The sequence below is a fragment of the Stegodyphus dumicola genome, chromosome 6 (genome assembly GCF_044657685.1).
Source record: "Stegodyphus dumicola isolate Sdum_Otavi_A_Nest chromosome 6, ASM4465768v1".
In the NCBI taxonomy this organism is placed as follows: Eukaryota; Metazoa; Arthropoda; class Arachnida; order Araneae; family Eresidae; genus Stegodyphus; species Stegodyphus dumicola.
In genome coordinates this window covers 77,027,883-77,052,674 of record NC_140773.1, presented here as the reverse complement: position 1 = coordinate 77,052,674, position 24,792 = coordinate 77,027,883, and the positions used below count along the sequence as shown (strand labels likewise).

At 33.1% G+C, this 24,792-nt stretch overlaps 1 protein-coding gene across 2 annotated transcripts in view; it reads right to left on the bottom strand.

The window, feature by feature from the left end:
* The window catches only part of LOC118188914 (uncharacterized), a 176,958-nt gene that overhangs the window by 2,318 nt on the left and 149,848 nt on the right, over positions 1 to 24,792 (bottom strand). The window contains exon 8 of one of the 2 annotated variants that reach the window (XM_035359436.2): positions 2,628 to 2,743. The exons of the other annotated variant lie outside the window; for it this stretch is intronic. Coding sequence (XP_035215327.2) covers positions 2,628 to 2,743 — 116 coding nt within the window. The remainder of the gene's footprint in view (positions 1 to 2,627; positions 2,744 to 24,792) is intronic. 2 annotated transcript variants of the gene reach the window in all.

Sequence of the window (24,792 nt, the reverse complement as noted above, 5' to 3'; positions counted from 1 at the left end):
TGACGCAGTTTAGAGAACGTTATTACTAGAGAAAAAATACTCAAATTAAAAAGAGGCTTTTTAGGTTATAATTTTGATTTGCATATTTTTATCTCATATATGTATATACTTTTGGTGAGACCGATTGCAACCAAAACGGGAGGCGCACAACTGCATGTTGTAGCAGTTCGATATACAAACATTCATCTAGCGACTTCATTGATTAACTGAAATGCCGTCACTTTTAACGTACTCTGAGGATAAACTCTTCTCCAAAACTCTGCTCTATTACCTTAACGCATGATATGGTATAACTGATAGAAAATCAATAACTCTATATTTAGGGATAGAGCAATCACACGTGGGAACCTTCAACTACGTTCGCCTGGTACGTCTGTTGTGATATTTACGTTTTGTTAAAACATAAGCTGAGAACCCCATTTCGCACATACGAGCAATTGGAAATGATAGAGGCGCTAACACTACCTTTTGAACAAACGATGATGCTATTCATCTTTTAAACTGCACTGGAATTCCACTAACAGCATTAAATTAAATTTTCTTCCAATAATAATTAACATGTCATTTAAGTAAAAGTTTCGTATTCTTCTGCTGACACGATCGAAGATCGCGCATTAGTCATAAATTAATCCAAAATTCTTTTCGATAGTTAATCTGCTGTTCATCTGGAAAATACTGATTAAAATCTTCACTCAAACCTTTTAGGTGCTGAATAATTTCTTCGATAAATGCCTTTCCTGTTTCAACCCTTTCTTCTTCCGAAAAGCCTTTTATTGTCGAGAAGCAAGTTATAGGAGAGTACGCAGATTGTCAAAAATTATCTTTCTTTTATGAAAGCAAGAACACCATCAGTTGCTTTTTAATTCATTTTTGTGGTGTGAATCATAAACCCTTTTAATTCTAAGAGTTTTCATACTTTTGAATTAATAATTCAATATTTTTACCTTTAACTTCGGCATGCAGAGATTATCAAATGACGATGCATTATAGTTATTGTCATAAAGTTACGTGGGAGAATTTTGTAGTATGTAACATCAATAAGGATTACCATTATTGTTCATAAATCCTTAAGACATACAACTTTCATCACACTTCCTAAATATTTTAATAACTGCTTTGGACTGATAACTTGTAGAAGCATTAACTGGTACTTCTTGTGAGGCAGTTTCATATATACCGCCCTCATTCTCTCATTATTATCGCCATTATCTTTAGAAATGAGCTAGTTGTTAGTCCGAAGCAAAAGAGTTGTGTTTTGAGTAAACGTCTTAAAGTGCGCTTGTTAAGCTATCTTTCCATCCTGCAGCAAAATATCGAAACCTATTTTAAGGCGAAAAATAAAATGACAGCTACCTTACAAAGTCGAATAAAGTTTAAATGGGTAGTTACGTTGTTAATATTGTTAACAGAGGAATATAATTTCTATGTTTTTAAAACTTCACAGACGCAATAACAACCCGTCTCCATCTGCTCAGGATCATATGGTACTTCATAAAAGATGGTGATTCCCAAAGCTTTAACATCTGCTCCGGATCACGTGATTTTTTATCACGTGACAGGATAATATTTCGGTTGGAATGCACGTGCGATAGATGTAGGTGCGGTTTTGATTCTTCTTGTATCTATGTGTGGTAATTGTTGAAAACTAGTTGTTTGTCTTGTCATTCTGAATGAATTTCTGTTATACAAGTAATTTACGCTATAGCCCACTAGATTTAGTGTCTTTTACTTCTGATCTTATTAAAAAGACTGTGATATGATATTATGAGAACCAATAAAGTTTACTAATAAGCAAAAACTTTAAAAACTTTAATCATTTTACATTTTATAGAATACACAGGGACAATCGGCTACTCACTCTAAATCTTTTATAATTCAATTATGTGGGATTCACCTTCACTTTTAAAACTGTATGATCCATGTGTAGCGAAACCATGTTCGTCTTCAAAAAACAATAAGCCAGAGGACATGATGCAAAATGGAAAAAAGTGTCCAGTGGTGCCTTCACAACTCACGACATCGGTCTGCTGCATTTGAATAGACTTTTAGATTTATATTTCAAGTTACTTTATTGAATGTTATGGAAACAAAATCAAGTATGTTTCGCTGAAAATTTGAAGGAGGTTCCATAGAACACAGTTTGAGCAGCATTGTCTTAGTTAATTAAAAGGTTTTTGTAACAAATAATTAAGAAATACTTAAGTTCTTCTCAAGAAAGAAACTCTACAAGAGACCACATGTAAGTACATTGCTAGCAATTATCGTGTGATGATTCATTTAAAAGTTTCCAGAATAAATTTTTAGAATGCTTAGAGTTTCTTAATAAATTTAATTGGTATTGTTTGCTTTATCAAGTGAATCTGGTATATAACTTCTAAGAAGTTAAAAAAACACAATTCAGGAAAACTGTATAAAATTCAATATAGAATCCATAACTGTCTAAATAGTCTTCTGGAGAGTATTTTTCTAGCTAGCTATTTAAATGTTTTACAGAGTAATAGTCAGAGTCGAGTTATTCATTCATCATATAATATCATAACCGCCACTCTACCTTCACTGAAAGTACGATTCTACCTAGGCCGAACAGGTTAATGCAGCTAATTTTATGTATAAACCTTTAGACTTACTTAAACTCCCGAGGCTGTATGATGTCCAGGAAATCTTGCTTTGACGACTCAAAAGTGACGGGAGAATCATCTTCTTGCTCCAGAGGAACTGCTGGTTTGTCTTCTTCATCAACGTCCTATACAAAACGTATTTGATAAATACGTATTTGATAAACGTATTTGATACGTGAACACGTTAAAGCCTAACCATGATGTGCTATTTTTGTCATCGAACAGTGTCGTCAATTTTCTTTGCTTGCATTCATTATGTATTTCTTGGGTCGTCTAACTGATAATTTTTTCGAAACAAAAGGAATGATAACGAATTTTCTCTTACCATTCCGGAGATTTCTAAGAGTTATTTGTCGAAACACCAGAGTACATTCATACTTCTTCCTTTTGATCATTATGTGTCTGTCATCGAAAATTTAAACTGTGTGAACACCGAAATATTCATATGAGACATACGAGCGAATCCTCAGAATTTTAGTAGGAGAAAACTTTTAATTTACTGGCAGAATCCTGAGAAAGCAGTGATAGACAATAGAATAGGAAAAAATGTATTAACAGGTCAGCTTTAGTTGGTAGTTAAACTGGAAAACCAAATCTTCCTCCAAACATTTATCAAGAATTATCGATAAGGATTCCATTACTGTATACTAGCAGTTTCGCTGCCTGCCTTCGTCTGGCTTTTAAATATACCGGAAAAATGGCTGAAGAGAACACCAAACGTTAAATTTAAAAACTGCGTAGAATTTTACTCTGCAGCTTTTTGTCAATTTGTTGTGAAACTTTCTAATAATCCTTAATTTTATTTTAGTTTTTTATTCTGTTTATTTTGTATTGTGTTTCATACTTACTTCTGTAAGCCCCATGTGATACTATGTGGTACATAGAGAACTTATTGTGTTTCTTTAATTAAAAAAAAACCATAAAAGAATGAAAACCTAAAAGAATGAAACTATTCAAAATGATGCGATTTCATCAAAAATCTATCAACAACAATAAGACAGGAAAATTGTTGCCAAAATCACATTTTTAAAGATGTGAGATGTGAGAAGTGTACTCGGAAGCTTCATTAAAAAAATTTTTTTTAAATACAAAATATCATTTTTCCAAAATTCGTTTTGTTAAAGCAGTCGCAAGGATGAAAGTTTAATGCGTCCAAAAATCAAAGAAAAATAAACAGTACATTTTTAAAAATAAACATTTTTAGAAAATATCCCGCTGAAAAGGTGCTAAGCTCCCTTTGTTAAATAAATTCGTATTTAATCGATTTATTGAAACACGAAATTTATTTTAAGTTCGTAAAATAGCTAAGTGCCTACGTTTCATGACGATGTGAAAGTGGAGTGTGTAGAGTAAAATCTCGCTTTCCTATAGCCCATTATGTCTCAAAATGACGCGATTTCGTCACAAAACATAAAATAAAAAAAAAAAAAAAATTCGAATTTCGAAAAAATCGCTTCGAGGTGCACTGGCTCTTGTCTAGATGCACCTATGTACCAAATTTCGTAAACGCTGGTCTATTAGCTTATGCGCAGCGCAAACGTCCGCTACAATTACCAGGATTTTCTTTATTACTTGAAATCCTGAAGCTATTATGTTTGCAGGCTTGTTTCCATTGGATACTAGAGAACTCATGACTCATGATTGCAACTCAAAAGACAAGTAAGCTATACTGAATAAGTATTTAATCCACTCTATTATCAAAACGTCAGAACTTTAGGTAACATTCATCCGACCCCCTACAAAGGAATACCTGAAAGGATATTCATTAGCGAAAAACAACCTGAACATTTATCATATTCCAATAGAATATCTATAAATTACACCAATGACTCTAAAATTAAGGATAATGCGGGATGCGCTTTTGTTCTACGGAAGGAAGAATCAACGGAAAGGACACCTTGGCAATGAAAATAATATATTCTACGGATAAACATTAGCTATTATTAAAGCAACTGAATACATTGTAAATAATAATATTTTTCATTCAAATTGTATATACTGATAGTACGTCAGTACTTTTTGCATTTTCAGATTATTACACAAACATCACCATTAATCTACAATATTCAACAATTAGTACGAAACAGGAAAAGAATTCGTGTCAGTATTTGTTGGATTAAATCTCGTTGGACATGGCAGTGAGTTCGCCGACCGGTTAGTACCAGAGGCTGCTGGAAATTATATTGCAGAATATGTTCCCATTCCTTAGCCAATATCACATTTTCAAAACTATCTCTTGACAACCTTACTAAGAAAATGCCAACAAGAAAGGAAATTCTGTTAATAGGGCAGACATGCCTTTAACTATCTGCCAACAGTCGATCTATAAAATTTCGATTCCACAGTAATCAAGATACATAACAGGACATGGTCCCTTAGCAACGTTTTATTGTTAACATGGATTTACCAATACTGATATTGTGTGAGTATATCGGAGATCCAGATCATTATATAACGGAATGTCCCTTAACGAAATATACCATATTACATTTTTTGCAGCTTAAGTCATTCTTTCAAAAAATTCCTTCTTAAGCAAAGACTTCTTGTTCTTAAAGTCTGTAAGATTATGAATGTACTTGCTGCACTGGGAAAATATATTAGCCATCCTACTTGAAAATATAAATATAATACTAGTATATCAATTTATTCTTAAATTGCATTATTTTATTTATTAGCAGATACTCAATAACTTTATTTTATGAGCATAAAATGTAACTTATTAAGACTTTATGATTGTTTGTATATGATCGATTTTAACGAATGTTTGGTTGAACTTTATGGACTCCATGAACTGTAGATTTTATGAATTTTATTTTTAATGCAATTGCATTTTATATTCACTCTTTATTCCTCTTTCATATAAATACAAAAATCAAGATTTATGCTTTTAAATTATGTATTGTAATATGAAAATATAATTTATTTGGTTATTATTACTTAAATTTAAAATAAATCTAGTTAATGATAAATGTGGGACAATACCCGTTAATCAGGTATCCCCATTCATCGTCAGCTGAATAAACTGTGTTTTGTCTCTGTCAGTTAACCAAAGAATTCTGATTTTACTCCACGACTGACTACAGATGCCTTTATGATTGATAATCTCGAAACAGATTTTCCTTCTAGGAATTTGATTCGGATTTGTTTCAGAATTTATGGATTACATCGTATCTCGTTAAAGGGCTATGAATAATTTAAATTCCATGATTTAACAAGTTATTCATAGAATTTTTATTTTTAAAATGGTAAATCGTCATAGGAAACACTCTTTGGCCGTTTTGACAGGAAGCAGATAGTGCAGCAACAGTTTAAAAGAGGGATCAATTGACAAAGAAATTAAGACTCTTGGAGTGTTAAATCAGCACTTTCCTTTTACTGATTCGTATTAGTAATCGTACTTTAACTTCGCGTAGATATTAGTACAAAGAATGTATTTATGCTAAACTTACTTTATAAACTTATTACGTTACTCAGTTTCTGTATACTGAAATTTAATAGAAGGCATTTCGAGAAAGATTACACTTGTATCTTGACAAAAGAAGAGAATTCAATTTTTCAACACTAAAAATAACCAACTGGAATTCAAATATATCCAAAAGAGCTATCCTCAACACAATCTATTCACAGCTTCTTAGAATTAAAAGAATCTGCAATACAGCAAAACACCTTCAAGAAGAAATACTTTACTTCTTGACAATCTTGAAAAATAACCTCATTCCTCAAAAATTAATTAAAAATACCTTAAAAAAAGCTGGCATTAGCCTTACCAATTTTTAGATATTTTGAGTTAGATAATGATATTTTATACTTAAAGCCCAATGAGACGGTATAAAGTGGATGGCTGATTCTGAGAATCTAAGGTATAAATGTACAGATAATTCTTGTCACTACGTTTTCTTTCCTCCAAATATTTGGCACATTACTTTTAATACTATTGTTTAAATAGTTTTAAATTACTTTGATGGCCAATTCTACTACTATTATTAACAAACGGGCCTTTTCGTTTCTTGAAGCTTGATCGCCCTCTAGCTTGAAGAATTACGACTTTCATTAACAAATGACTATTTTTTCCATTTTTCTCTTTCTTTTGTGGCCATGTTAAGTAATTTTTAGCTGAATTAGCCATTTTCACTTTTGAACCAGTCCTCCTTTTTAAGACTACATGACCGACGCCATTTTGAACGTTTTCCACGTCTTTCGCCCCCCCTTTGGCTTTAGGCGGGTTCCCGCCAACGGACAGTCTTTTGATATTGGCTATTGCCCAGTGACCTTGTTTTCCCCTTCTTACGTCACACGGCAAGTTGGAGAGCAGTGAAAAGAGCGGAGAAGAATTACAACCCCTTTTTGGTTTACTCCACGCAAGAGAAGACAGCATTGCCACAGGTCTGTTTTTTAATATTTCTTTTTATTTTTTTTTTCTTGGTCTTAGCAAGACCCACGCTGTTGGTGATTTTATTTTTTCCTTATCCCTTTAATTTGATTTCAGATTCCTTTATAAAGTTTTAATTCTCTAAGCTTGCAGGTCCAGCCCGTAGGTTAATGTATATTTTGACTAATAGCATACCGCTATTTATTTTAATTTTTATTTTTATTATTGCTGTACATCGGAATTGTATTTACATTTTTTACATCTTAATGTGTCAATTTATGATGATGACGATGAGGAGTTATCTGAAAACGAAAGTGTTTATGATTCTGATAGAAATGATGATATTAAGTCTGTTCTGTCAGAATCACCTCCCATAAATAACTCAGTGAATGAAAACATTATAATGCCTAGCAATATTTCCCTACATTTTCGTGATATCTTAGAAACTGTTTTTGAATTTAATGGCACTGATACATATCTAGTTGAATCCTTCATTGGTGATTTAGAAGAATCTTTTAAATTATTTAAGTTATCGGAATTACAGAAAATTGTGTTTGCTAAAAAATTGCTTACTGGTTCTGCTAAAGTATTTATTAGGTCTTTGAAAGATATAATATCATGGAAAAAATTAAAAGAAAATCTTTTATCTGAATTTGATTCTAAAATAAACAGTGCACAACTTCATAATTTGTTACAGAAACGACACTTAAAACCTGGTGAATCACTTTCCGAATATTTAATTGCCATGCGTGAAATAGCCAGTCGCGGTTCTGTTGATGATTCATCAATTCTTGATTATGTAATCAATGGGATACCAGATCAGAGTAGTAACAAAATTGTTTTGTACGACTGTAAAATTATTTCTGAATTCAAAGAGAAATTAAAAATTTATGAGAAAATTCGCGTTCCAGATACGAAAAATAAGGGTTATTCAAGCACTATCACACAAAATAAAACACACGCTGTACCTAGTAAGATTAAAGAGCCAAGGTGTCATAATTGTGGAAGTTTTGGCCATAAGTCGAATTTTTGTAACAATAAGAGTAAGGGATTTAAGTGTTTTAAATGCGATTTGTTTGGACACAAAGCCGTAGATTGTTCGAAAACATCATCTAAAAATATCCAAGATGCCAAAGCTGTTACTCCAATAACTCAGACTTGTCAGAAAGAAATGCATAAAATTGTTAATTTGGGTAATTTGCAAATTGATGCTTTAATAGATACTGGTAGTCAGGTAACGTTAATCCGAGAAGATATACATAAGAAGATAGGTTCTCTTGAACTTAAGTCGGCAGATCTACAGTTAACCGGGTTTGGTAATGGGAAAATTAAGCCTATAGGAAGATTTGAAGGTGAATTCGAAATTGATGGTTCTTCATTTCGATCAAATATTTGTGTTATCGCAGAAAACGAAATTTTTTTACAAGCGATCATTGGTACTGATATTATAAGGCAAGGGGAATTAACTGTAAATAAAAAAGGAGTCGAAATTTGATAATTGCAACCTGAAAACTATTTGATGTGCATTCGTGATATTTATAATGACGAAGAAATTGATTTAAGCCATATCAAAGACGGAGTACATAGAAATGAAATACTACACTTAGTAGGGAATTATGAGCCGAATAAAATAAAAACATCTGGCCTGAAGATGCGAATAGTGCTGACAGATCAACTTCCGGTTTATTGCTCGCCGCGATGCTTTCCCCCAGCTGAGCAGCGTGAAATTGATAAACAGATTTCAGAGTGGTTGGAGAAACAAATCATTAAACAAAGCTGTTCTGATTACGCAAGTAATATCGTGCTAAGTAGAAAAAAATGTGGCTCATGGAGACTTTGCGTGGATTATCGGCGCCTGAATAAAAAAATAATTCGCGATCGCTTTCCTCTGCCATTAATTGATGATGTTATTGATAAATTACAAGCAGCAATGGTATTTACAACACTAGATTTAAAAAACGGATTATTTCATGTTGAAGTGGACGAAGAAAGTAGAAAATACACATCTTTCGTGACACAAAACGGACAGTATGAATTTCTGAGGATCCCGTTCGGTCTTGCCAACAGCCCAAGTGTTTTCCAAAGATACATCTACGATATATTTCGTGATCTTTTAAAGGACAATATTGTTGTAATCTATATGGACGACATCATTATTCCTTCCGAAAATGAAGCTCAGGAAATTCAGAAATTGAAACGCGTATTACAGACTGCATCGGAATATGGACTAAACTAAACATTAAGAAATGTAAATTTTTGAAGCACGAAATCGAATTTTTAGGACACAAAATTAAAGATGGGAAATTATATCCTTCTTCTTCTAAAACGAAAGCAGTAATTAACTTTCCAGAACCTAAATGTGTAAAAGATGTTCAAAGTTATTCAGGTTTAACTGGTTACTTCAGAAAATTTATACCTAATTATTCATTAATTGCAAAACCGCTTAGTGATTTACTGAAGAAAGATTCTAAATTTAAATTCGAAACTAAAGAACTTTATGCTTTTAACGAATTGAAACGCATATTGACATCAGAACCTGTTTTGTGTATTTATAATCCGAAAGCAGAAACCGAAATACACACTGATGCTAGTGCTGACGGTTATGGTGCGGTTCTGTTACAGAAATCCTTAATTGATAATCAGATGCATCCGGTTTATTATATGAGTAGGAAAACGACAGACATTGAACGTAAATATTCGAGCTACGAATTAGAAGTTAAATCAGTAGTAGAAGCTCTTAAAAAATTCAGGGTGTACGTATTAGGCATACCATTTAAAATCGTGACAGATTGTAATGCATTCAAACAAACTATGAGCAAGAAAGACATTTGTAGTAAAATATCTAGATGGGCATTAATGTTACAAGATTATGATTACACAATCGAACACAGATCTGGCACCCGTATGGGACATGTGGATGCTCTTAGTCGAAATCCTGTATGTATGGTAATTCAAGATGGTATAACATTTAAAATAATTCAAGCTCAAGAAACTGACGAAAATATAAAAGTTATAAAAGAAGTTTTGAAGTCTAAGCCATATGAAGATTATTGTTTGCGGAATGACGTGCTTTACAAAATGGTGAATGGAATTGAAGCACTAGTAGTACCTGAGATTATGCAAATTGAAGTAATTAAAGACGCACATGAACGAGGTCATTTTGCTGCCAAACGTACTGAAGAACATGTGAGACAACATTTTTATATCCCTAAATTGAAAGAGAAAATTGAAAAATGTATCGCAAATTGTATTACCTGTATACTGGCCAACTGGAAATCTGGAAAGAAGGAGGGATTATTACATCCTTTACCTAAAGAAGATATTCCTCTGAACACTTACCACATAGACCATTTGGGACCTTTGGAGAGTTCTAACAAGAATTATAAATACATTTTCGAGGTTATTGATTCGTTTACAAAATTTGTCTGGTTACATCCAACTAAAACCACCTCTAGTAAATAGCTAAACTTGAAATTCAAAAATCATTATTTGGAAATCCCTGCAATATAGTAGCTGACAGAGGTACTGCAAATTTATCCCGATTTGACTAATGGACTTAGACTATTATTTTAAAGACGTGAACTAATTTAAGAAGACTGAAGATGATGTCTAAGGATGAAATGTATGAACAAATACGGCTTAAAGAAGATGATTTTGAGAAGACGCATTCGAATGATGAATCTTGAAGATATCTAAGACGCATTCAGAAGACGTATCCAGACGGTATCTAAAAAGACGCATTCAGAAGACGTATTCAGATGATGTTTAAGAAGACGTAAATACGACGATGAATTGTTCCAGACAACATCAAAGGAAGACGTGTTTGTAAAATACATGTATTCAGATAGACTGTTAAAGATGAACGAACACTGAAAGAGCATTTAAGAAGAGCTAACGCCGTTATTTCTGAGGAAGTTAAGATGATGAGAAAAGATGGCTGAAATAAACCATTTAAGACGACTTTTCCATCAATAGTAACTAAAAATCTCTTTTTTTTTTTTTTTTTAATTTTATTTTTCAGATCCCTAGATGTAGACAGTGGTGCTACGAGAATGCGAGGCCGCATTCCATCAGGATGGACGAGCAGTTGTGGGTTGGCATCGTTCATTTATAATCGGATGACGCGACAAGCTGTGAGAGGAAATCTTTCACTTTTTCGATGACGAAGGCAGAGGATTCCGCCATTAAGACGATGACGCGATTCAAAGATGTTTGCTTGTAAAATGCGATTCCTTCTCTTCGTTTGTAAATAATCTCATCTATTTCCTTCTATGTATGTAATTACTTTGTAGTTTGCAGCAACTATTCATGTTTCATTAAATATTCAAGTTATTTGTAAATCGGACTAGTTTATTAGCCCCTAGACAGCCACATCGGAAGTAAGTTTAGGAACATCATATTCCTAGACAGTAAGTACCGATTCTACAGATTTCACATATTTCATAGAACATTATTTTTTGAGGATAATTTCTCAGAGGTTGTCGAACAAAAGTTTCCAGTGACCAATACAAATTGTCCAATGTACTGTGTTCAATGTCCAATTTGGTCGTGTATGACATTTTAGTAAAGTGTGTGTGTGTGATTATGGCAAAGCCTCGAGGGCTATCTGCCTAAAGGGAGGGATGCCTTCGTGGAGGACTTTCTAAGTGAACTGGCTCGTATACACGTTCCACATGGGGAAAACCTTTTTTTTTTTTTTTTTTTTTTTTTTTTGCTAATGAAAGATTTAAACAATGTTTACTGCTAGAGCTAGAAAATATTGATCTCACGATTTCCTTTCAGCCAGAGCCAATGTTAATACATGAAATTAGGAAACAGTTATGATTGTTATGCAACAGGGGAATATATAAGCATTGCATGAATATCTTTTGTTGTAAATAACACTCACACACTAGCTTTAGCTTTTGTGACAAAGTAGTCTTGAGGGATCTTAAAATCGCTGTCGTGAATGTTTGTTCATTGAGTTACCAAAAGGAATTTCTTAAATAAAACAGCAGAATTAAATTAATGGTTCTATGAAATAAATTATTTTTAGTTGCATAACAATTAACGCAATTTTCTTACAGCAAATTAATTATATACAGCTTAACACTTTTCATGAAAGATTATTTTTTGCGTAATTTGATTGCAATTTATAAATCACTCATCAGAATTTAAATGAAAGGAAACTCAAGACATAATAAAAGCTGTTTCATTTAACACAACAAAGCATTTCACAAAGAAATATCTGGTGGCAGTTTTTCCTATGAACGATTATGTCATAACAAATGCTTCTAAAAACTTTCATTTCTACTAGTCGTTAGCTCAACCATAAAAATTAAAATCAAAAGTAAATATGGTCTGCCATAAAAAATAAAATCCAAAATAAATATCGTTGCTATTGAAATAAAACTTTAATAGAACTTCTTTGCAGAAATTAAATAACACTATCGAAAATCAAATACGAAGCTAGAAAACAAAACAGTACTTTTGATTTATTATCAAGCATACATCTTGGCCGAAATGTAGGGAACAAATTAATGCTATTACTCAAAATAAATAAATAGTCAATAAATATATGCGTTCAGAGACTACAGAATGCAATACAAGTAGCGTTAAGCATGCAAATTCTCATGTAAACTAAGCACTGTGTTGCGAAATAATTGAAACACCGAGATTTTCAAACCGCACCGAATTTTTCGAGCATTTTAATCTTTCAGTTCCAGTGACGTCATATGAGCATACTCTACTCAGTGGAAAGATAACAAGCTTGGCTTTTTACTAAAGCGCAGAATTTAGGACTTCATTATACGTCATGAAAAACAGGTCACATGATTAGAGACAGAATAGTCTTAAATTTAAAAGGATATATACAGGTGAGACTGGTTGGTGTCGTTGCTCAGTTCTATTGACGGAAACATTACTGGTATTTTATAATTTAATATGATATCTTTGTTTTGCACGAGGACATAATTAACACGAAGATAACATATAAAAATTAAAAGAAATAAGATGAAAGGTTAGTCCATAACAACACGCAAATGAAATAGTGTCACATCAAACGGCATTATCCCGCTGCTTCTATTTCCATCTCCCGTCAGTAAAAATCCTTTCCTTATTTCAATATAATGAATATTGAATCTTGTAGGAAGAATAAAGCTAATTTTTTAGAATAAACAAAATACCTTTATTTAAATTTTAAAACAGAACCAAAAAAAATAAATACTGCAGTTCTAAACTATCAAAATTTTAAACTCTTAATTACTGCAGTTAAAACTCTTACAACTATTCAAAAATACTAAAACATTAAAACTCTCTAAACAAAAATATATATAAAAATCTTTCCAATCCTCTTCTTGTTGCCACACCGTAAAATGCAAGTTCTTGTCCTATTATTTATATTTCACGTTCTCTTAAAGTCACGATCTTCACAAGTCATGATCTTTACAAGTCCCCCCACAAGAAGCACATTCGTCACCGTAGAGACAATGTTGCTCAGAGTTCATTGAGAGAGAAAGAGTTAACAGCTAACCTTGACAAAGCATCAGCATTCCCATGTGAACTTCCTTTGCGGTATGTCACAGTCATGTTATACCGTTGTAACGCTAAGGCCCAACGAGACAGTTTAGCACCATGAGGGGCGCTTTGGGTCAAGTAGGTGAGGGGATTGTGATCAGACACAATCTGCACTTTGGCACCGAAAATCCATGTGTCAAATTTTTTCAAGGCTTCGATGACACAAACTGCTTCTCGTTCGAAGGTTGACCATCGTTGTTGACAGGGCGTTAGTTTCTTGCTGAAAAATGGTATGGACATTTCTTTTGTAAATGGTTTATCTTCATTATCATTCTCACCTATGGTAGGCAATCCTAGTAGCTGTTGTTCCTTATCATCTTTCTTCTCTTCTATCTTTCCAATGGCTTTGTCGAGTAGCTCATACCATTCATCAATTGTTTCAGCTTTATCAATTTCTTCAAATATGGGATTTCTGTGCTTGGTGAAAGTCCTATAAACTAAAAAAAATCTCAGCAATTTTTTCTTCTTCTTTTCCTAATAATTCTTCATCAACATGATGTAGATCGTCTACCTCTGACTCGGGCTCTTCTATTAATTCAGCAATTCCTTCCGTTTCTTTCTCGTCTTCCAGTTCTTCGCTGTCATCCGAATAACTTTCTGTTCAATCTTCCATGTTTTCACCATTGAACTTGAAAGGTTTCTGTGGTTTTTAGTTTCATTGTGGATGACATTTTCCTTTTCAGTTTCAACTTTTGTTGTATAATCCACACTTTCTTTTTCATCTCCCAGTTCAACAGTATCTATGCTGTCCTTATTGTACTTTTTGTTTCTGTTATCATCCAGAATTTCTTTTTCAGTAATTGTAATAGTTCACTGTTATCTGCAAATTTATTTTCAGTTTCAAGATCTGCAGCTTCTGTGTGATTTACATTTTCATTTTCAGTTACTAAGTCAGCTTTCACACTTTCCTTATGGATTATTAAGTCATTCTTTTTATCATCTACTTTTTCCTTCTCGTTTCCAATTTCAGCAATATATTCTTTCTCTTCTATGTTCTCATAATCAAGATTTACTTGAGTTTTACTTTCATTGACAGTTTTTTTTTCAACTGGGATTTCAGTCTCACCCATAAATTTGTTTTTACTTTCAGGTGGAATAATTTCTACATCTGCTATTTTGCTGTCAATTAACTTTTCCTCTTTGAGTTCATCTTCTGTTTCTACCCTCTTAGTTTCTTCAGTTATAATTTCTTCCTTCTGTGCTTCCTGTTCAACAATTTTATCTTCTATAATTTCTGTTTTCTCTATTTCTGTAAAGGGCAGTTCTTTACAACTTTCACAGAATTTTTTAACATCTTGCTTAATAGTAGGCCAAAAGAATGAGTACTTGATTCGTTGAATTGTCTTTTTCTCACCGAGGTGGCCGGCAAGAGGGATTTCGTGTGCCATTCTTAGGACTTCCCTTCTTTTTTCTAAAGGTAACACAACTTGCTTAATGTTTTCACCACAGATATATTCGGAATGAAGTAATATGCCATCATCGAAAGTATATGAATTTTGATTTTTATTTGCCCATTCAGAGCATTTTTTCAGAGTTTCGTCTTGTTCTTGATGTGTCTTGAATTCTAGTCTTACTCTATTCGTTGTTTTCCGAGACTCTATGTTTTCTTGGGAAAGCTGATTAACAACAGCCAAATTTGTAGTAATGTCTTCAACTGGTGAGGATTTATCATCTGTCTCTTTGTACTCTAAGGGGGATGCATCCCAATGACGATCACAGTTCCACAGTTCGATATTTCCACAGAGTGTTTCATAAGCTGAAGAACTCAATAGCAAGTCGGTGACTAGCTTTTTTGAAACAGCACACGTAATGGACACTCTACCGTGAAAATCATCGTCAATTTTCATCTGGAAAATCTTTAGTGGAGTAATTTCGTTTTCACCAAAAGCAGAAGATATCTCTATTTTACTTTCTCCTTCGCAAGGTATGTTGTCAACCAATTTCTCACGGACTACTGAAATTTGTGCTCCCGTGTCTACGATTCCATTTAGAATAATATCTCCACATTTAACTTTGACCAGTTTTAATTCATCTATGTTTCTAGATACGTCCACTGATTTTGAGACAGGAATAGAGATCTTGGCAGTTAGCACTTCTGGTTTTTCTTTTTCTGCTAGGGGTGCTTGTGTTTGTATTAAGTTGTTTTGTGCTGTTGCAGAAGCACTTCTTGGTATCCGATTTTTGGTACATAACTTAGATGTATGACCTTCTTTTCCACAATTATAGCAAGTTAATTTGAAATTAGTCTTTTGTGGTTCGTCACTCTTACGGGATGGGTACACTCTTGGCGTGTTTTCAGCGTACAGCGATTTATTTCTGAAAGCTCTTTCTGGAAGTGGAGAACGAGGTTGCCATTTTTTATTAGTTCTGTCTGCTGATGGATTACCACCATTCTGTTTTGAGATATTACGAACACTGTCATATTCGTCAAGTTTATCAGCTAATTTGGTTGGAGAAACGAATTTCGCCCAGTCGTCAAGAAGATGGTCTCTTACTTCATAGGATACTCTTTTCTTAATTTGGTCAGTAATAATCAAGTCTTTTAACGCGGCAAAATTTGTGATTTCAAGACCATTGATCCATTCTTCAAAATAACTTGTAATTTCGTAGCAAAAATCTCTCCATGATTTTTCAGCGCTCTTTTGGTGCATCACAAATTTTTTTTCTAAAGCTTTCAGGATTTAATTTAAATCTCTTCAATAAAATGGCCTTAATGTACTCATAATCTTCAAAATTTTCTTCAGATTCCCTACCAATTAATTGAATGATTTCAGATGGCATTAAAGTCAATAAACATGAAACCCAATCTTTAGGATCAATCTTTGTCCTTTTAGCTTGTCTTTCAAATAAGGATAAATAAATCACAATATCATCGTGTCTTAAATTGAATTTGGGAATAAGCTTAATTAAATCAAAATTATGATGTCCATTTTCATTTGTTGGTGGAGTTTGTGTTAGTCGAACACGAGATTCAATTTCGAGTTTCCTCAATTCAAATTCCATTTGCTCTCTTTTCTGCTGTGCTTCTAATTCTTCTTTCCTTCGTCTTTCCTCAATCTCTTCTTTTTCCTTTCTTCGGTGTTCCTCAATCTCTTCTTTCTCCTTTCTTCGCTGTTCCTCTTCTTTTCTTTTCCTCTCTTCAATAATCGTTAAAAACACTTCTTTAGCAAATGCTTCATCATATGTATCACTTTGAATTATTTCATTTTTTATCGCCACGATTTTCATACTTGGATCTACTTGAATTTCTAATTCAGCAGCTAAAGCCAGCAAATCCTCTTTTTTCCCACGTCCCATAAAAGCCATGTCTCGATTTTATTCAGCCAATAGACTCTTAGTTTTATGAAAAGCTATTTTTTTTCTTTTCTTTTTCTATTTAAATATAATTCACAATGAATTTAATTTTATTCGACACGAAAATCAATCAGTAGAATCAATACTTAATGTGTTGTTCACCTACTCTGGCGAGTCAAACGAAATTACATTTGAACACTGGCGTATTCATTACTTTGAAAATTACATTTGAACACTGGCGTATTCATTACTTTGAAAATTACATTTGAACACTGGCGTATTCATTACTTTGTAAATTACATTTGAACACTGGCGTATTCATTACTTTGAAAATTACATTTGAACACTGGCGTATTCATTACTTTGAAAATTACATTTGAACACTGGCGTATTCATTACTTTGACAAGTAAATAAACTAAGATTCCATGACGGAAACAATAATTAACTTTCCATAATCTTAATTAACTATTTTACGTTTCCAAGGTAAATTGAGCTCTCACCTGAGTTATTTTGGTTCGTAATTATATGCGGGGAAACTCCGATCCTGTCGACTGCGCCAGTAAAAATCCTTTCCTTATTTCAATATAATGAATATTGAATCTTGTAGGAAGAATAAAGCTAATTTTTTAGAATAAACAAAATACCTTTATTTAAATTTTAAAACAGAACCAAAAAAAATAAATACTGCAGTTCTAAACTATCAAAATTTTAAACTCTTAATTACTGCAGTTAAAACTCTTACAACTATTCAAAAATACTAAAACATTAAAACTCTCTAAACAAAAATATATATAAAAATCTTTCCAATCCTCTTCTTGTTGCCACACCGTAAAATGCAAGTTCTTGTCCTATTATTTATATTTCACGTTCTCTTAAAGTCACGATCTTCACAAGTCATGATCTTTACACCGTCTCAATAGCAGAATCATCTGAATCCTTTCCCTCAGCATGCAGTACCATCTAACTATTGTGGACGTTGCCATACTTAGACGTAAAAAAGAACCTTTGTGCCTACATACATGAGGCCACGTAGTGGTAGCTGGCGTAACCGTAGGGCCGGTTTAGAATCGGAATGAAATGCATTACTCTGCTTATTGAATGCTGCTATAATATTTGCTTTTCTTACAGCTTACTATGAGCGAAATTATTTTCGTCAATTTTAAAATAAATTTGCATATTTTCTTTAGACTAAGATTTGTAATTGAATTGTTTCATTGATAATGTAACAGCTAATTAGTAAAGTAACTGCTTAAAATCGAAAGCTCCCTGTGTATTATAATTTTGTAATATAAAAGTAACAATTACAATACGATAAACATTTTGGTCGCATAATTACTTCGGGTCATTCCCCAAAAAGGTGCTATGCGAAATACAAATATTGAATGAGACTGCTGTTTACATATTAAATACATTTTCAAAAGCGCAATCAGGATGAGAAATGGCTCAATTAAATAAGAAACGTGCTTTTCTTTAAACCTCCTGTTAAATTCTATCTCGCGCTTTTTCGCAGAACATAATTGTAAGGTATAGATGCCACAAAGCATATAAAAGTGAGAGTCTTATTTCGGAAATTAATAAGCATCTATAAGTCTTTTGAATAAAGTTTAAAATATGTCGATCGAAAGTATTCTCATTATGATGAAGAAAGAAGAATTATAAAACAGTAAATTAAATCCCAGAAGAATGTCTATTTCCTGTGCTCAACATTTTCGTATGAACGTTCACAAGCCTACTCTAGATAAATACTTTAACACTTTTAGCAGACGTAAACGAGAAATCATAACTTTTCGTCTGGATAAAAGTCTTCAGATAACTAAATTTAGACCACTGTCTCTCATACTAAGCAACAAGACAGCGCAGAATATTTTGTGTATAAAGCTAGACGCTAATTTTATACAGAAAAGGCTAAATTTACCTTTGAAATAGTACATGTAGCAATGCTTTATTTCTTATTTTTAGTAATAAACAAAGCTTCCTCCGCATTAATTAAATATTTAAAAATTTAAAAATTTTGAGACCTTGATGCAAAACGCAAGTACATAAAGCGTCATTTAAAACGAAATTTTAAATATTAGATAAAATGTAAAATTGTGCTCAATTGCCTTTCTAATACAATGAAGTAGATTATTGCTTATGTTTAAGACGATCATTCAGCTTCGAACATAATTTTTTTTTGAATCTGAGGCACCTAAAGAATAACTAGCAGAAGAACAATTACAATATTAGCTGTTGATATCAACATTTCCCATAAATATCTCTTAGTTAGTTCCGGTCTCATTAATGATAATCTGCATTTAAGTAAACTTTCCACAGAATAGTTTATTAGAATATCCTTTCATCCAAGGGTTTCTTGAAGTCTGGGTCGCAACCACCAAGGGGGTCGCGGGACCTGCAGCAGGGAGTCTCCAAAATTTTAGCAGTTTTGATATTTCTTTAACTTATTATAATAATTTTACAATAACCACATATTTTTGCGGAATGTATCTGAAAATAGATAACTTTAAAGACAAAGAAGAAAAGAAAACGCTTCGACGCATTCTTTTTATAATATAAACTTTGATTTTCTTTGCTTTGCACGTGACGCTGTCATTTCGTCTGTTACTTATTTAAAATTTTCACATTGTTCTATGCCTTAAAATTTAAAGTTAATGACCTAAAACTGCAACAGTATATTACAGTACAAGTGAAAAAATTGACAGTTTCACTCCCGCGCGTGTCGGATTTGCTGAATATTTATGAGTTCCACAAAAGTTTTGTAAATATTATGGGGTCCTGGGGGGTAACCAAAAAAATCTCAGTGATAAAAGGGGGTCGCGATTGAAAAAAGTTTAAGAAACTCTGCATTAAATTAATATCATATATCTACAAATACCTTTGAATATGGCTTACGTGTGTTACTAAACTGCTAGGAAAAATTAAATCTTTATTATGAGCTAAACTGTAAATATTGCAATCAAAAGCACCGCACTAAAAACATGATTTCAACTTGGGAGTGAATACGAGACATCTTTCGACATGCAATCAGATTTCTTTCGGACATTTCGGATATGTTAGAAAACGTTATAAATACGCTCCCAGATTTTATTATAGTACATTAGAATATTACGATGCCAAACAAACATTAGAGATGCGTCAAACATTGTCAATGATTCCTTCCTCGATTATTCGTGCGTATGCTTCACGTTTCTGTTTCGTGAAGAAATAGCCGTAGTAAAAAAACATAATATAATATACGCCCCAGCATATCCACCAACATAAAATAAAGAAATAAAAATTGCAAAGCTGTGAAGGTGTCAGCAGAATAGAAAGAAACTCATTAGAAGAGGGAAACAATATTGAAGTTGCAAAGGATTTAAAATGCAAAGTGAATGCATATGAACGGTGATGTGAGACGCCTAAACAGATGACTGTCCTAGATAAGTTGTTTATCGTCGTTAGAACCTGAAAAATATCCTGTAGAAGTAACTAAACCTTATCAGTTATAAACTCTATAAAAATTCAACGAGGTTGGAATATTAGCTCACGTAAGGGAAAACCTCTAAAATGGCATAACTGTTGGCAAATGGCATAAGATCACATAAATGTTCCTTTACAGAGGAGTCCCTTGTTTGTGAACGATTGCAGTTTCAGGTTGTGAACGATTGCAGTTGCGATTACAATGAACTGCAATAAGCACTACATTTTAATATAATGGGTAACATATTTTAAGATGCAAGTGAAACCGTATTACTAGACAAACGGCAAGTATGAGACTGGTGTCGGTATTAATTATTAGAGGTAATCCTGGCTGCTATGAAGTTGTGGATATTCTCCATAGCACCACCGTTTTCTCCACAGAAATTTTAAAAGACAGAATCATACCTTTTATTAATAGACTGTTAACTCTACATTCCAATCAGACAATCAATTACACATTGCCCGTAATGTTCAATGTTTTTCGAAGCACGTAAGATATTGTTTCTTCCTTGAGCTTCTCATTCCCCAAACATGTCCCAACAGTGGCCTAGCGGTAAAGTCGCTAACACTGATAGTTCTTTACGAGATTCAGATCCTGCAAACGGGGTGGTTGCATGGATGTTTTCGTGTTTTTCCTCGTGTGTAACGTGTATACGAGCCAGTTCCCCTTAGAAAGTTCTCTACGAAGACATCCCGGCTAAATCTCAGATTAGACTGCATCAGTCGATGCTGTGTTTACTTCTCTTATGCTTGGACACGCCTTTTTATGACGTAATATTGGTTACGCCTCTTCTTCAAAACAAGTTATAAGTATGCTATAGCTTCGTATTTAAAGAAAACTTAAATTATATTTTATCTGAGTTGAAATGGTAGGTTTATAATGTTCTGCGCGAGATTTTTTTAATTATAAATCTACTTTTGTGTGTTGTGTGGTAGTGTTAGCATTTAACGCAACGAATTAGCTCTCACAAATGTATTATTAAGATACCAAACGATTGAAAACGATCATTAGCAAATGATTGAAAATATTGAATGCATGAATTAAAAATTATAACCGTAACTTCTGAAAATACAGAAAAGAATTATTTTTCTTAAAGAATGTTTTGATTATTGATGAGTGTGTCTGATTCGGTGCTTACTGCAGAATGGATGAGTATCTGAATCTGGATTTTTTTTATCAATTGGAGCGAAGAGATAAAAAAAAAGCGTTATTAAGTGGTGTATGGAGAAAGGTTTGTTTGCAATATCGTATAAGTGCCCAATTTGTGGAACAAATATGAAACTAGTAGAGCGAAAAAACCGTATAGACGGTTTTGAGTGGATGTGCAGAGTTACTGGGGGCGAATGTAGGCATCGAATTTCAAGGTCTGTTCGAAAGAACTCCTGGTTTGCGAAGAGTAAATTGAGTATGTGTGAAGTTTTGCGAGTTCGTATAAAACGTATATGTGGTTGGGTAAGTGCGGGAATGATTTTATACGAACGGAATTACGTATTGCTAAAAATACGGTGACAGATTGGAAAAGTTTTTGTAGGGATGTATGCATGGAGTTATGTTTGAAGGAGAATGTGATGCTGGGTAGGGAAGGCGTCATTGTTGAAATCGACGAAAGCAAGTTTGGCAAGCAAAAGTATCATAGAGGGAAAAGAGTCGAAAGAAGATGAGGTTTTGATTTGGTTGAGAGAGGGACAGATAAATGCGTCTTTAGAGTTGTTGAAAACAGAGGTGTCGAAACATTGCTAGAAATCATTAGATAATGTTCTACCAGGATCGATTGTTATATCGGATTGTTGGAAAGCGTACGACTGTCTCGAGTTCGAAGGGTATGCGCACTTAAAAGTCAATCATAGCTTCCGTTTTAAAGATCCAGAAACAGGTTCGCATACCAATAGTATTGAGGGAACTTGGGCAGCAATAAAAAGAAGTTTCCGCGGCTCTATTAAGGCAAAAGGACAGTTTGATTCCTATCTTGCGGAATACATTTGGAGAAGGAAACACAAGAAATCCGACGCCAGCCAACTGATGCATATATTTCTCAGTGAGATCACAGCCATATATTCTGCAAAAGGAGAGGACTGCAGGTAAGTTTCATTTATTATTATTGACTTAAATAAACTATTGGGTGCTATTCTAATATGGCAGTTTGGATGTTCGGTAGTTGCTTTATTTTTGTTTTGTATCATTTTTCTGGACATATTTTTTTGCAACTCGAATCAATGGAGTTGGTTACGCGCGAGTTTCTGCAATTATCTGATGTCTTTAAGTGAAAGCAGATTTCTGAGTATATAAGCAATGCAGAAATTATTCAATGTCTGATTTTTTTAAGTAAAACAGATCGATGGGGTTTTAAGTAAAACAGATCGATGATGTGATCGATTTAAGTGAAACAGATTGCACATGGGCAAAGCCAATGTGGTGCGCAATGCCGAGTTTGTGCAATTCTGGGATTTTTTTTAAGTGAAACAATGTGCACATGGGAAAAGCTAATGTGGTGCGCAATGCCGAGTTTGTGCAACTCTGAGATTTTTTTTAAGTGAAAATAGATCGATGTGCACATGGGCGAAGCGAATGTGGTGCGCAATGCCAAGGTTGTGCGCGATGCCGAGTTTGTGCAATTCTGGGATTTTTTTAAGTGAAAATAGATCGATGTGCACATGGGCGAAGCGAATGTGGTGTGCAATGCCGAGGTTGTGCGCGATGCCGAGTTTGTGCAATTCTGGGATGTTTTTTAGTGAAAACAGATTGATGTACACATGGGCAAAGTCAATGTGGTGCGCAATGCCGAGTTTGAGCAATTATCTGATTTTTCTTTAAGTGAAAATAGATAAATGAGCACATGGACACCGAGTTTGTGGAATTCTTAGATGTTTTTCGAGCGAATACTGATCGTTGTGTAAAAGGGAAAACAAGGTTGTGTGTGATGCCAAGCAGTAATGTAACTTTATTTATGTGCAATGTTTAACATATCGTTTGTGTATTTTAAATTTTTATTGTTTTAATTGTGAATTATATTTAAGAGATCATTTTTCATTTAAATTGTATTTTTAATTTTTTGGGTTTGCTATGTTTATAACGCTTTCCGACTTACGATATATATCGATAGCCCGACGATCTACTCAATAGTAGCAAAACTGTAAACTTTAACATTTTACATAATGTTTGCCTCCTATTTTAATACGTAGTGTTTGGTATCGTAATTGCACTTGATAATATGAGTTCATTGATAATATGTGTGTGTGTGCGTATGTGAAGCATTGCTTAGTGTTCCAAGTTTGTAGTATTTATTTTATTATATTATTTTCTTTCATTTTGAGAAATTAGATTTTTTTATTTATTAATGCGTAGAATTCTAGTATGCCTACACAGAATATGGCGTGATTTAGGAATTTTAGAAACTGATATGAAAGCTGTGTAATGATGTTCATATGCAATAAAAAATATTCTTTTTTTATTAATGTAAAGTTTAAAATTTTTAGAAAATAATGAAAATTGTCTAATTATTGGTATGTCAGGAATTCTGTCGTTACGTAACAAGAAGGTAATTTGTACGAATGATAAAACTGAAATGTTCCACAATATTAATTTAAATTATTATTTTTTTTAATTTGTATAAATACTTTAATAAAAATCTCTGAAAATATTAAAGCTCTAGAAGTATTAGAGACTGCGACGTTCTTTATCGTTTTAATAATTGGTAGAATTCGCTCACTGTATCATGGTAATTTTAAATATAAACAATTTATTATACTTATTATCAGTAACGCCTAAGCTTAAATGTTATAAATGTAAATTAAAAGTAAAGAATTTTATATTAATTTAAAATAATAAACAATTTATTATTGTTATTTTTAAGAGAAAATAGAAAGTACAAATGCGAGTAGTAAAATAGTAAGTGTAAATGCGAGACTACCATGGACCTTATAAGAAATAAACTAACCCAAACGGGTTTTCTCCCTCGTCTGAGGCGTTGCCGGCTGTCACCTTGATCACATCCGGAGGAGTAGGGACGACTTGCACAAATTTAACATTGGTTGCCTATTGCAGCATGTATAATTGTCAAGAAAAAGCTGGTTTTAGCGCCTCATTTCACAAATTAGAATTTCTAGATATTTTATTTTTGAAATTGAGATTGATTTTTAAAACTTTAGCATATTGGTTGATGGTTCGGTAAAACCATCGAAACTAGTCCTGTGAAAATTTTGTAAATTAACGCTGATTTTTGTTGTTTGACTTCTGAATTAGTATTTATTCGGCGTGTTATTGTGTCTTAATTTTAGCATATTTATCAAGCATAATTAACGTTCCAAATAATTATAAAGCTATTGCATGCTTTCAGGGCTGGATATTTTTTTAGCTTTTCTCTTGCTATACGGAAATTTGTAACTACTTCTTTTAGAAAATAATATTTTAAATCTGAACTAATAGAAAATTTCAAACAAGCAATTTTCTCTTGCAATTTTTATGCTTTTTATTGGTGCAAATAAGTAAAAAACACTAAAAT